Source organism: Suillus paluster (genome assembly GCF_016628075.1).
Source record: "Suillus paluster strain FC165 chromosome Unknown EDB91scaffold_1, whole genome shotgun sequence".
Lineage (NCBI taxonomy): Eukaryota > Fungi > Basidiomycota > Agaricomycetes > Boletales > Suillaceae > Suillus > Suillus paluster.
The window spans coordinates 1,013,124-1,025,275 of record NW_024537561.1 but is presented as its reverse complement, the minus strand read 5'-3'; the positions used below and the strand labels follow the sequence as shown (position 1 = coordinate 1,025,275).

The window sequence follows — 12,152 nt, the reverse complement described above, 5'->3', positions numbered from 1 at the left end:
ATGTGAAGTTGCACGTGGTCTGTCGCGAACGCGTCTCGTCTGTTGATCATCATCGGATGCCACATAATTTGGTCGATGTACCACCACTAACACCTCCATTTTGTCTATATGCTCGGCTTCAGGCCAACTAATGCGTCCTCGCCAGCGAAGCCCCTTATTCCAACTCAACGTCCGTCAGTCTCCGCCCAGGCAACAATATCTGATGTCTCCCGCGGGTCGGCGGCCTCAAAATCTGAACTACAGAACCTGACGTCTGTGGAAGTCGAGTTTATTGACGCTGTTGTCAAACGAATACCCCCAGGCGCTACCTCGTTTCTCTCCGGACTCAAGGCATACAACGATGAACTGCACGATCGGGGTTGGGATAGCCAGACGGAAACAGTGCATTACGGGAGGCTGCTGGAGCTCTGCAAAATCCGGGGACCAAGCTGGAATCACAAATGGGAGGGGGTGAAACAGCAGTATGGTTATTGCGGCATACCCTCGACGATCCCAATCCCTACAATGTCTGCCAAAGCACCCATTCCGCCGACGAAGCCTGCACGATCCTCTACCCGTTTAGCAACCCCCATCCGCGACGAAGATGACGATGTGTTTACCCTTCACTCACACCAAGACCAAGAGCAGGATGGAACTCCAACAGAAACGCCTTCTTCTGATGCCGAGTCCGAACAGACCCCTCTTCGGCCCCTCACGCGCCTGAACCAGGCCACACGCCCGAACGCATCAGTGTTATTGACGCGGGTGACAAGGACGCCTGCCAACCGCCCTTCGAATAACATTCTTCCACCTGCTCTTACACGTGTATCTACACCCCGTCCTCAAACAGTCGCTGGTCATCGGCCAGCTGTATGGGAAGAAATGTCAGACACCACCGACGGTTGTGATGTACCAGGCTCCTTATCAACCACTCCACCATCTTATCGCGCTGCTGTTGGGAGCAATAACTTTGCCACGCCCGTCCCTGTGAGCGCACGGGGTCAGCAGATCCCGAGCGCAATGTCACCGATGAAATACCCCGTAACAGTCAATCCGACTGAATTTGCAAAAGGTCGCGAGCGCAAGGGAGCCGTAATAAATGAAGATGAAGCATGGAAGAAAATTAAAATGTCACGAGACGAAGAGGATGCGGATAAGTTCCGTGAAGATAAACTCCTCGAACGCTGTTGGGAGATCTGGGTCCTCGGTTACCAGTGGCTGGTGGTAGGTGTTTTCTGATTGTGACCTTGTCAGGTGGTGATGCTTCAATCCAGACAACGAACGAACAAGTTGTTCAAGCTCGAGATAATGTAATTCTAGGTACTTCATTACGCTCCTGGCGGAATGCCACTGCCTCGCGCCTTGAAGTGCATGCTCGTGCTGCCTCCATCGCCGATGCGCGCTGCCTTCGCTTCGCCCTTGATATTTGGAGGGCAAAGCATAAGCAGAAAAAGCAGCTACAGTGGCGTAATGACATGCGCGCCAAGATGAAGACGGTTCGCGAAAGGCATGAAACTAAACTCATCAAATATGCATGGGTCAAATGGCAACAGTCCCACCGCACCTTTCTGAACGAGCTGCAGTACAATGAACGCATAGTTACACGGTACTTTCTGCGATGGAAAAATTCTCTATCGAAGCTAGATCGCATGGATTCTGCTGCAGATGACTTTTCTCAGAGAATCAAGGGGAGCGCTGCTCACAGGGCATGGAAACGCTGGCAAAAAGCGATGGCTGCAAGAGATGCTGAGAAGACTGTTGCGCACAAGGTGGCACTCAGGATCCAAGGAATCGTGATGGATTTGTGGAAGAAGCAGACGTAAGTTATATGTCGTTTTTTTTTTACATTCAGACAGCTAACACCTCTGGTAGCCGTGAGCGTCAGACGGCGGATGCTTATCGCGATGTTGCTATCTTAAAGCGAACGGTACGATCATGGAAATCTGCCAGGGATCGTTTACGAGTGCGTTCCCTGTCTCAACAACATCGAATAAATACTCACTTGAGTAGGTCATGGAAAGGCGTGCCGACAAATATCTTGCTCGTCAAGATGCTTTCTTGATCCGAGCTGTCGCTAGGGTTTGGAAAGCTCGCGAACGTGGCAAGCTGCTCGAAAGGGTGAGAGATATGCGTCTAGTCAAAAATTCGATGGCTGTTTGGAAAGATTGCTTGCGTTCTCGCAAGCATCTCGAAGGTGGGCATAATTTGGCAATCAGACTGTTCCGGAAAACTCTAACATCATGGCAGATTATGCTCTCGCATTCTCCATGCGCTCCGACTCATATGGTGTCTCTTCAGCTCTACGAACTTGGCATCAGGTCTATACAATTTACCAAAATCGTCGCGCGTTTGCTGTCCAACGCCACCTTGCTCGTGTGCAGTATGATGCGCTACTCAAATGGCGCATCCAGCTGAGGGAAAAGATGAAGCTGTTGAAACAAGCTCGATTCGTAGAGAAGTTCATCCTTCAGCGACGGACTTTGAAAGTCTGGAAGGCTAAGTTTGAGGAACGCCAAAGGCTGAAGAAACTAAAAGAGCTTGAGATCCATCGACTTCGCGCTTTTGCAACAGGTAAGATTGATGCATTTATGATCTATCTGTTAGTCTCTGATGATTTCATTTCACCTGAAGCCTGGCATCAGAAATATCAAAAACAACGGTTCCTTCGGTTGGCAGGGCAGCAAATACATGATCTCGTGTCTCTGGCAAGTCTAACGAACCCTCAATGCGTTGATATCCTGTCTCATTGCATTTTAGCGAATAAAGCGGGATGCTCTAAGACTCTGGACCAACCGTGTCATTGAAATTAAGCTGCGGGAACTGGAAATCAGCCAAAAGAATGCCCACGCGCTAGCAATGTGCGCAACCATCTCCACCTTCATAATTTCAAAGCACTTGACCTTTCACCCAGCTTCGCCTTCAAGAAGTGGAAGAACATATGTTTGCGCCACGTCGAAGACCTTAGCCTCATGGAGAGTCATCTTGATATCAAACGGGCCGGTCAGTACTTAGGCTGGTGTCATTTAGCTGCTCATCTAACATTCACTATAGAGAGCGTTCGCAGGATGTTCCATCGCTGGCTTACGGCGGCCCGTGCTCGACGTCACAAACGCATTACTTTGCGCGAAAAGGAACTCGAATTCGATCAGGCAAGTGTCCAGGTTGCATGGAACAGATGGAGAGAACGTTACATGGATGAGAAACTGCGACCTCTCGTAAGTTCTGCGACACCCCGACGGCGCATACCGTTCTAACTCCAAAAAATCATAGCTATGCCAGATAGCCATTCAGAATCAAAAGAATTGCCTCTTCCGTGCGTTTGGTATTTGGCATTCGAAGACCAGAGTATGTTTTTTTGTTTCGAATATCCGATAAATGCTTAATGCTCCTTCAGTCTCTCCCAGCCATCCGCTTCCAAGCCTCACAGACCAAGATGAGATATTGGGCTATCTGGAGAGCTGCTATGCCTCAGGCACTTCAGGCTAAGAGAGCGCGAGAGACTCATAACCTTGCTGTGCTCAGTATGATTTCACTTATTTGACGACCGTATCCAGTGATGACCTTCGTGCCCAGATCGAGCATTTGAAAAGTGGCACCAAGCCTTCAAGACAAAAACGCATTTGAAGGAAATAGCGTGAGTTCGTTGCATTAGATGACTGTGCAAGTTTATTCAATCCTTTCAAACAGTCGCGCTCGTTATCTTCGCTTGCCGTCCGTCAGTCCCGGGCGAGCCAACCCAACACCCAAGCCCCCAATGCGCACTAGTCGCAGCCCATTCCCTCGTCAAAACATTCGTGTAGACAGTGAAACAGAAGACTCGGATGCAAGACCAAGCCGCCCTGCCGCTACTCGATCTTCTGTTCTGGTAACCAGACCTGGCATTGCAAGTCTTCTTGCAAACCGAACGCGTAATGAGCCTGTTGGCCGCCACAGCGCCAAGGCCTCAAGTCGGGGGCCTCGTGATCCCAGTCCGACGAGATCGAACAAAACTTCTATACCACCATCTCAGGCACCGCCCTCACCAGTGCGACCCAGGTTCACGGCGAGACGGGCTATTAGTCCCGCAAGGTCCAAGAGCTCTTACGCAAGGGAAGTTAGTCCCACGAGGTCAAATTACAGCTCTGCACCGCGGGAGGAGCCCGAGCGCAGTCGACTCTGGCAGGAGCTGAGACAAGTGCAGAGGAGGCCAAGACCCCCTACGGAAAAGTCACGAACACCTGAACCTCTTTGATGAGGGCATGTTGTCCTCCTTACTTATAAGTTATTGAATTTCTTATTTCACCTCATGCGATTTCCTTGATATGCACCACGTTTGGATACCCATTCATGCACACCTATGTAGTCACAGTACACCATCGTCGGCACCTGTATGGAATGCTCATTCATGCTCAAGTACCTGGCGTCATGTGAGGCGCGTACCGGAACTCTACTTTATTTTAGGTATGCTGTAGACCTGGAATGAGTCGAAGGAAGCAGAGTCAACACAGCAGCACTTACGATCAAGAATTCTGATAGTACTGCCAACCTACCCAGTTCGCAATCACAAAATACGCGCCCGTTGGAATGATGAATAGGGCAAAGTACTTGTAATGGGTGTCTTGCGCGAGGACGTCAAGGGCCTGACAGGTCAGCGATTCATATATGCGCCACGATGCATCTTTTCTTGAAGAATCGAGTACGCACATAAACACCAGACCGCGGAAGAAACGTATTGAATAGGATCACATAGCTTGCGACGACAAAGAATGTGGCCGTTAGTGTCGTTATGAGATGCCCAGTGTTCAACATCACACGGTGAACATGCTATGATATCGGTGAGAAGCAAGGTGGTGACGTGTTTGTATGTGGTTATTACAACTGGGGGTTTGCCGAACGATGCTCTAAAACTACACGAGAAACTACAAGTGGGCAAGCCACAGAAAAGGTACTGCAATGAGATATGATCCGTATCGTACGTAGCTAGGGTGGTGTTTGATAAATTTTCTGAACATGGTTCCTGATGGTAGTACAAGAATTAGAAAGCTGAGGTAGACTGATCAGGTAAAGTGGATGGGCATATGATGGAGGGGCATTGATAAAGCAAAGCGAGAAGGGAAGCATGCACTGGAAGAGTCCTGAGAGACACGTGAACTTCATAAGCCGAAAGATTGGAGACAGCATGCACATCGTGGCATGGAACCTGTCAACAATTAGACGCTGAGTCTTTGTCGCGTCTCCATGGATAGGTCAGAATACAAAAATGGTCGCTTGTGGCGCAACCCATCAAGGTCAGAACGAGAATCTGATACAGGGAAATATTCCCTATTGGCGTTCTCCACCACGTCATCCATCATGCTGCTCTGGAGTGGAAGTTGATAGGCACCAATGGCATCATCCATGACGGAGGTGCCAAGCGAGCGAGGGAGCGGACGAGATGCCGAAAGCGAAGCTGGCGATGCCGCATCAGGTGACATCGCATGAACTATGTCGGATTTGATATCCGACTCCATCGCGTATCCTAACTGACCTGGGCCGGCCACCAGCTCAGTATGAGCTACGCTAGAACCGGCATGCGAAGATATTGACTCAGCAGCGCTCGTTCGCCTCTTCTTCTTGGGTCGACGAGGAGGTTCGGTAGACACTGGAGGAGAATGAGAATATTCCATTGCCTGGAAGGTTGGCATGTACACAGGTCCCGAAGGAGGGCCAGACGGGGGACCAGGTCCCGTATCCTTGTCACCGTTTGTAGAACCAAACGGATCAAGGGAAGAATGCTTGCCGCGGAGGAATGGACTGAGTCCTGTACGTTTCTTTACATCCTCAACGATGATGTCAAGACCTTTGCCGGTGACGTTTGGCGAGGACTCCGCTACGTGGCCATAGGTAAGGGAACTGAGGGTATCATCTTCGGGTAAGTCTTGGAGGACCCCGCCTTGCCTCAAGCGCTTCTCCAGGGCGACTGCGACTGCGTGTAAACGCTCATCGTGATCTCTTAGGACAGAGATGCCTTCAGAGCGACGAGCCCAATATGAGAACTGCGTGTTAGACCAACCAGATAAAGCGAGGATGGTGGAGCGAGTGAGGGTAACGGATCCTGACGGAGATCCCTGAAATGGATGCGTTAGGGACTTGAGCGGGTTATACGGATGTCTGATAGATAGTGCACAGCAAAGCGAAACGTTTAGTTGAAATTAATTTACCGGTAAAACGGCCACCACTCACGGAACGTATGTGCGCAGTACTTCTTTGACTACCTCGACTTTGATGAGAAAATCAATTGCTGTGGCGCCAGGACTGGAAGTAGTGAGTTCACCGCCTCCAGTACCTTTATTGCTTTTGACTCGCATCTTTGACTTGATGGGACCGAGCCTCCGTTCGAATAACCGCGCATAAAACGTGTTCCATTTTGCTTCCCCAAGTTGGTCGCGCAAAAATGCAGATGCATAGGGGTCTACTTGTGATGCAGAGCCGGCGTTTAGGCGTTTGTTAATGGAACGGCTCTAAGGAAACCATCAGATAACAGGCACATCAAAAAGGACTAGAACGCACATCTGTCTCGTCCTTTCTAGCATTTGAGGGACTTGAGTGGACAATAGGTGGTAGCATGGCGTGAGCGTATCTGGCAACTTTTGGGGGTGAAGATGGACAAGTATATGGTGTTTGGGCATTATCTGGGGAACGGGATAAATCGTGTAGAGCATGTGCAAAGCTGGCTGAAGATGAAATAGAGGGAGAGGACTGAGCTTCAGGGTCAGAAGGTGGACCAATGGATGAGATATCCTGCGATTGGTGAAATTGCTTTGTTTGCAACTGGGAATGGTCATGTACGAAATCATTGGAGTGGGAATGTGACATATCCGAGGTTAGGATATATTGAAGGTCGAGTTGAGTATCCGGTACATGACCTTGCTGCAAGGGGTAGGGATATGGACCGATGTCCGGGTAGGAAGCGCAGGAAGAATCAGCGTAAGAGTTATAATACACATTGTGGGAACCATTAATAGATACAGGGATACTGCTGGCAATAGAGTTGTGAAAGTGAGCACCCGGGATGCTGAGGTCGTGAATGTCGGCGTCATTTGTGTGAGAGTCATGATGGCCTAGAATATGGTCATTAGTCGCTAGCACGTCGTGACCGTCGATGACGGTAGACATCAGATTGGGCATGTGGTCGTCGTCGACGACAGCGCCAGCGAACAGAAAGGCTAGTAAATGGTCTAAGCAAGAAGGGAGCAGGTTAATGTCATTCACCCACTGAAGTAATAACCCCGAATAACAATTAATCCTGAGAATAAATTTCCTTTTATATATTACGTGAGAATTATATACCGTCATTGGTTTCGAGGGTTGTGGCTGTTGTAGACATTAATTCTTTGACTTTCTTCTCTTTTATTCGAAAAGTCATGGATTCGTCGTCTCAGTTAAACAGTTCTAGGTGCGGCAAAGTGAGCATAAGCGAGTCTATCGATTCGCTCATTTAAACCGCGTCCCAGCCCTTCAATTAATCGCCTTGAGCCACCCTCTCAAAGGCACCCTCGCTCTCAGACTCCTTCTCCCACTCTCCCAGAAATTCCAGCAGCGGAACTTGATCTCACTCTTTCGTTTGACACGATCTTGGGTTTTTCCAAATTTTCAGAGCCACAGTGAGTCGGATCATATCCATGATTGCCTAAAAGTAGGGACAGTCGGTCATGGTAACCCTATACAGTGCCGAGAAAGTTCAGAAGCGTGCAAGTAACGTGATGAAACTGACACAGGAGAACGAGAAGTTGAAAGAAGAGTTGAAAGCAATGACTGCTCGGTTAGAAGCCGCTGAACGCAAACGTCAGGAGTTAGCTAGCAGATTCCAGCAACAACCCGGTCGGTCATGATCACGATCCCGCTCATTCACGTTGCATGGCAAGACGCGCTTTAAATGGACTATTTTACTCAGTTCACCCCCTTGATACCCCTCATTCCTTCCCACATTTTTGCTCTCGTTGCCTTGTCGTTTGTTATAAGCATTATTTAGACATTCTATCCGATTTACAACCGATGAGATACACATGAAGCGTGCACACTTGATGGTCCGAACGTGCATGACAATGACACCACGCTCATGATGGTACGATGTCCAGAAATCAGTTCACGGTCCCGATGACAGGGTGCGAAATAGCAGCGATGTGTGTGTACCGGTCATACTGCCTGCAATCCCCCAAGTTCTAGTTCGTCTTGCCACATCTGAAAACTTATTACTAATTGGTCGATCTTCTCCACACTATAAAGAGTCCAAGTTTCGGGCCCTGCAATACTCCACACATTCTCCCCTTGTCATCTCAAACCGACAGGATGTCCTCCACACGTAGACTTTCATCAACCCTTGAGATGACCTCCTCAAAACAGCCCGCCTCTCGTCGGGGCTCAGAACTAAGGCTCACTGACCGGCGTGGATCGGGATATTCGTCTGGCATTCCATCTAGACGTCCTTCTATCGATCCATCGAGGCTGATCCCGATGGACAAGTCAGTGCCCTTGCCACTTCCTTCATAGTAGGATCCGATTACTGAGATTTCCCCAATAGAACCACGCACGTCGGTGGCCACGATGATTTCAATGTTGTCTTTATCGGAGCTGGAAACATCATGTTCGGTGAGTTCCACTAGTATCATGTCAGTGCCGTGCGGGTACCTGACTCATCCCCGCTACCCCAGGATCCGATGAGGGACCCTGGAACCATTCTTTCCGATTCGAGCAGTAAGCCCCCCTTTGTCTCCATCCTCACTGCCGCCTAAATAAATGCAGTAAGCTCGGTCTTCGTCTCAAAGTCGTCGCCCTCATCGATCCCGCGATCGAGCGTGCAACTGCCGTACTCCAAAAGAAATGTGACTCCTTCGTCATATCGGCGTACCGGGCGACACGCGTGTTCAGGACCCTCGAGGACTTTGTTAAGAACATGTCTCCTGCGGACCGCCCGCGCGCTATTGTCGTCGGTTCTCCTCCAATGTTCCGCGGGACCCTCCAGCCGGGTCGCGATATCGAGATGCAAATTTTGAAGCACTTCCCTGGCGTAGCTATCTTCATGGAGAAACCGATAGCGACCGGTCCGAAGCACGAGTTGGACGAGTCTTTCCAGATTGCAAAGGCAATCTCAGACTCTAAGGCCATCTGCTCTGTCGGGTACGCCTATTGACAATTCATTCAACAATAGAAATGAATCTGCCTTGTACAGGTACATGCTAAGGTACCTGAAAGCCGTCCAGAAGATGAAGCAGATCATCGAGGAGAATCATCTTACTGTGATGGTAACAATTGCTCGTTATGCATGTGCTTACGAGTCAATCGCGAAACCTGACTGGTGGGATAAATCCAAGAGGTGAGTCGTCTTCTACTTTAGAAGGTAAGTTACTGACTGGTATTGATTAATCAGTGCTGGTCCCGTTATCGAGCAAGGAACCCATTTCTGCGATCTCTCGCGGTACTTCGGTGGGGAAGTCGATATAGCCTCTGTCACCGCACATTCCCTTGATTGGGACGAGAATGCCGGCCATCTCTCAAAGGTGCGCATCGACGAGAGCAAGATTGCCCCGGAGAACAGGATTCCTCGTGTTACCGCAGCCACTTGGTGAATATAGGTAGTTACGTTCAATAAGCCAGATGCTGATGCTGTAACAGGAAATACGATTCTGGCGCGGTCGGCAGTTTCATTCACACCGCGACCCTCCAGGGGCACAACTATAGCTGTGAGCTCGAGGTTCATGCCGATGGCTACGCCCTCAAGTATGCTCCTATTCAAACTTACTGCATCGCCTGCTCATGATCGCCTTAGACTCGTCAACCCTTATGTCCAACCTATGTTGTACGTCCGCAGGCCCGGCGACGACCACGAACAAATGTATACCTTCCCTGACGACGACCCATTCTTCTCCGAAGTAAGTGATGATATCCCTGAAGATGAGCCCAAAGCAAACATATCACTCAGGTATCCAACTGGATCGACATCATCGAGGACATCGAAGAGGATCCTGATGCTGCTCAGATCTTGAGCTCCTACGAAGGTGTGTTTTCAGATATACTTGTCACTCACTCACGGTTTGATATTTATTCGTTGCAGATGCCTGCAGGACATATGAACTTACGTGGGCCATCCGCGAGGCCAGCGAGCGTTCTCGCGCCGCTAGGCTCGCAGCAAGCCAAGCTGCTGCCACAGTGTTTGAAGAGGAAGGTGAGGCTGAGGAATGAATGAGATAACCACATACCTGCGTCGGGACTTTATGGCGAAGAGATCGTTCCGAATCATTGTATAATAGTATAGATGGTCGTGTGTGTAACCTACATAATGTCTTGCTGAATTTGTTGTTCTTGGCTTCTCTGCCGTCTGATTTGATGACGATCCTATACCACCTTCTCAACGCCGTCAGGAAATTTGTAGCCTCCTTGGCGGCGAACCTGCGACACGGGTCAGATTAAAGCCTAGACAGTGAACCCAATTATGCAAACTCGCCTCATCGAAAACTTCCATCTCTAAAATGCTCTTGTCATGACTCCAAAGCTCACTCTCGAGCTTTCCATCTCTGACGCATCGTGCAACCTCATCGGCTTGGAAATGCCAGCCCGAACCAACGTATTCAAACGTCCGGATATCCTCGCGCGCGATTTTGCCTGGCTGGCCCTCTTGGAAGTATTGAACAGTATACCTGAGTGGACAAGGTACGGGCGCGTCGATGACGATAGTCCCTTTCTCAAAGCGGATGGTAACCCCTGGGTTGTGGGACGTTACGTTCATACTACAGCTTAGGACTGCCTGTGCTGCGAGAGTAGAGCCTGTACTAGAGTTGGGAGAGAAGGTGACGATGTATGAAGTGTTGCAGTCGACACCCGTGATCGGTGTTTTGTACATTGTGGCGGTGACGTTGGAAGGTTTCGTGCGCTTATTGGCGGGGTGTTCATAGAGAGCAAGAACTGTCTGTATAATAAATCATAAGCAGAGGATGTCATGTAGTCAAAAACGCATACCCAGATTAGAGGATACGGTCCGCTGTGTGACTTCAGGATAAACTGCAGCTTGAGGGGAACATATCACACTCACAGGTCAAGAATCGCACCCCCACCGAGCTTGGGATCGAGCATGCGATGAGTCAGGGGCAAGTCTACAAGGAGTCATGTTCAGAGGGATATTGAGATGCGAGCAGGGCTACTTACTATTGATGCCAAAGTCGTTAGAGAAATCAGCATGCACAACCACAGGCAGGCCAAGTGCGCCGGAGTCGATAAGTTCTTTGACTTCCATTGCGAGTGGCTGGAAACGCGTCCATAATGCCTCCATGAAGAAGACGTTATTCTCTTTCGCCGTTGCGATGAGTGAGCGCAGCTCGGCGGCGTTGCAGGTCACTGGTTTCTCGCATAGTACGTGCTTTTTTGCCTTGAGTGCGTCCAAAGCATTGGTGTAGTGGTATGTGTGGGGTGTACCTATGTAAAGTCGAAAATAAATTATTATGATGGTCATGATAAGTCAAGCTTACATACCGATATAAATAGCGTCTACATTCTTGAATGGTGTCAAATGGCAAAGCATACTCAACGAAGCTGACCCACGAACCTTGTCTGCATACACCTCGTCATACGTTCCATATGCTTTCACGGTCTTGTCGCCGTTCACAAACTCTTCAATAAACTTCTGCGCCTTCTCAACGCTTCGAGAGCCTACAGCGGTTACTTTGTGCACCACATCATTGGTACCACGCCTGAGGACAATCATGAGCATCAATTTCAGAGAAAATAAGCACGGCGCACATACGTAGTAGGATCAACAAGCAAATCCTTGAGGGGGAAAAGGGGTCACAAACTCGCCCAATCATGACACAATGTTATATGTTCTTACCGAAACAACGCGTTCTGCGATCCAACCGGTGGAGATGATCCCCCAACGAAGTGTGAAAAGTGCCATAATGTAAAAGTCAATGTCGGCTCGTTTCTCTTACAGCCAGATTATATATCTGTCGGAAGGCGGAGCACATGAGCATCCCATGACAGCCCTCAGCGGACCGGACTCGCGAAAATAGATTTCGTCGGTGAAATCGAAATTTGAAGGATGATATTAGTACCACCTCATCCAACATGATGTCTCGCGCAAAGGTCGGGATATCATGGAATTGGAGTTACAGACAACATCTGGTACAAATAATTTCAAGTCAATGACAGAACCAAGCTCACTGGAT

At 49.3% G+C, this 12,152-nt stretch overlaps 6 protein-coding genes across 6 annotated transcripts; 3 read left to right on the top strand and 3 right to left on the bottom strand.

The window, feature by feature from the left end:
* The first annotated feature begins 25 nt into the window (after positions 1–25).
* EDB91DRAFT_1093437 (Sfi1 spindle body protein-domain-containing protein) lies at positions 26–4,247 on the top strand. The gene is made up of 13 exons (XM_041316815.1): positions 26–1,203; positions 1,254–1,798; positions 1,852–1,942; positions 1,990–2,173; positions 2,227–2,550; positions 2,611–2,684; positions 2,737–2,837; positions 2,891–2,979; positions 3,031–3,194; positions 3,250–3,324; positions 3,374–3,500; positions 3,553–3,613; positions 3,667–4,247. Exons 1-13 carry the CDS (start codon positions 109–111, stop codon positions 4,208–4,210), a joined length of 3,474 nt encoding a protein of 1,157 aa, XP_041184409.1. The 5' UTR covers positions 26–108; the 3' UTR covers positions 4,211–4,247.
* EDB91DRAFT_1093432 (uncharacterized protein) lies at positions 4,248–4,797 on the bottom strand. Its single transcript, XM_041316814.1, has 4 exons — positions 4,663–4,797; positions 4,477–4,598; positions 4,399–4,424; positions 4,248–4,344 (listed from the first exon to the last, which is right to left on the bottom strand). Exons 1-2 carry the CDS (start codon positions 4,765–4,767, stop codon positions 4,479–4,481), a joined length of 225 nt encoding a protein of 74 aa, XP_041184408.1. The 5' UTR covers positions 4,768–4,797; the 3' UTR covers positions 4,248–4,344; positions 4,399–4,424; positions 4,477–4,478.
* Positions 4,798–7,192, bottom strand: EDB91DRAFT_1093430 (uncharacterized protein). The gene is made up of 3 exons (XM_041316813.1): positions 6,508–7,192; positions 6,181–6,458; positions 4,798–6,108 (listed from the first exon to the last, which is right to left on the bottom strand). Exons 1-3 carry the CDS (start codon positions 7,123–7,125, stop codon positions 5,169–5,171), a joined length of 1,836 nt encoding a protein of 611 aa, XP_041184407.1. The 5' UTR covers positions 7,126–7,192; the 3' UTR covers positions 4,798–5,168.
* A 278-nt stretch (positions 7,193–7,470) lies between these two features.
* Positions 7,471–7,829, top strand: EDB91DRAFT_1041078 (uncharacterized protein; the record flags this gene model as incomplete). Its single annotated transcript, XM_041312903.1, has 2 exons — positions 7,471–7,601; positions 7,667–7,829. Coding segments are annotated over 2 exons (294 nt in total), but the record flags the coding sequence as incomplete, so codon positions are not given.
* Positions 7,830–8,286: 457 nt separating this feature from the next.
* On the top strand, positions 8,287–10,176 carry EDB91DRAFT_1241624 (putative oxidoreductase C terminal-domain-containing protein; the record flags this gene model as incomplete). The annotated part of the gene is made up of 10 exons (XM_041322095.1): positions 8,287–8,459; positions 8,519–8,586; positions 8,649–8,691; positions 8,740–9,114; positions 9,167–9,310; positions 9,365–9,559; positions 9,610–9,714; positions 9,764–9,866; positions 9,917–9,992; positions 10,049–10,176. The coding sequence occupies 10 exons, from the start codon at positions 8,287–8,289 to the stop codon at positions 10,174–10,176; spliced, it is 1,410 nt and encodes a 469-aa protein (XP_041184405.1).
* EDB91DRAFT_24888 (uncharacterized protein) lies at positions 10,012–12,030 on the bottom strand. The gene is made up of 9 exons (XM_041326590.1): positions 11,816–12,030; positions 11,732–11,754; positions 11,534–11,678; positions 11,461–11,482; positions 11,137–11,403; positions 11,024–11,084; positions 10,951–10,972; positions 10,439–10,900; positions 10,012–10,383 (listed from the first exon to the last, which is right to left on the bottom strand). The coding sequence occupies exons 1-9, from the start codon at positions 11,879–11,881 to the stop codon at positions 10,330–10,332; spliced, it is 1,122 nt and encodes a 373-aa protein (XP_041184404.1). The 5' UTR covers positions 11,882–12,030; the 3' UTR covers positions 10,012–10,329.
* Positions 12,031–12,152: the final 122 nt, after the last annotated feature.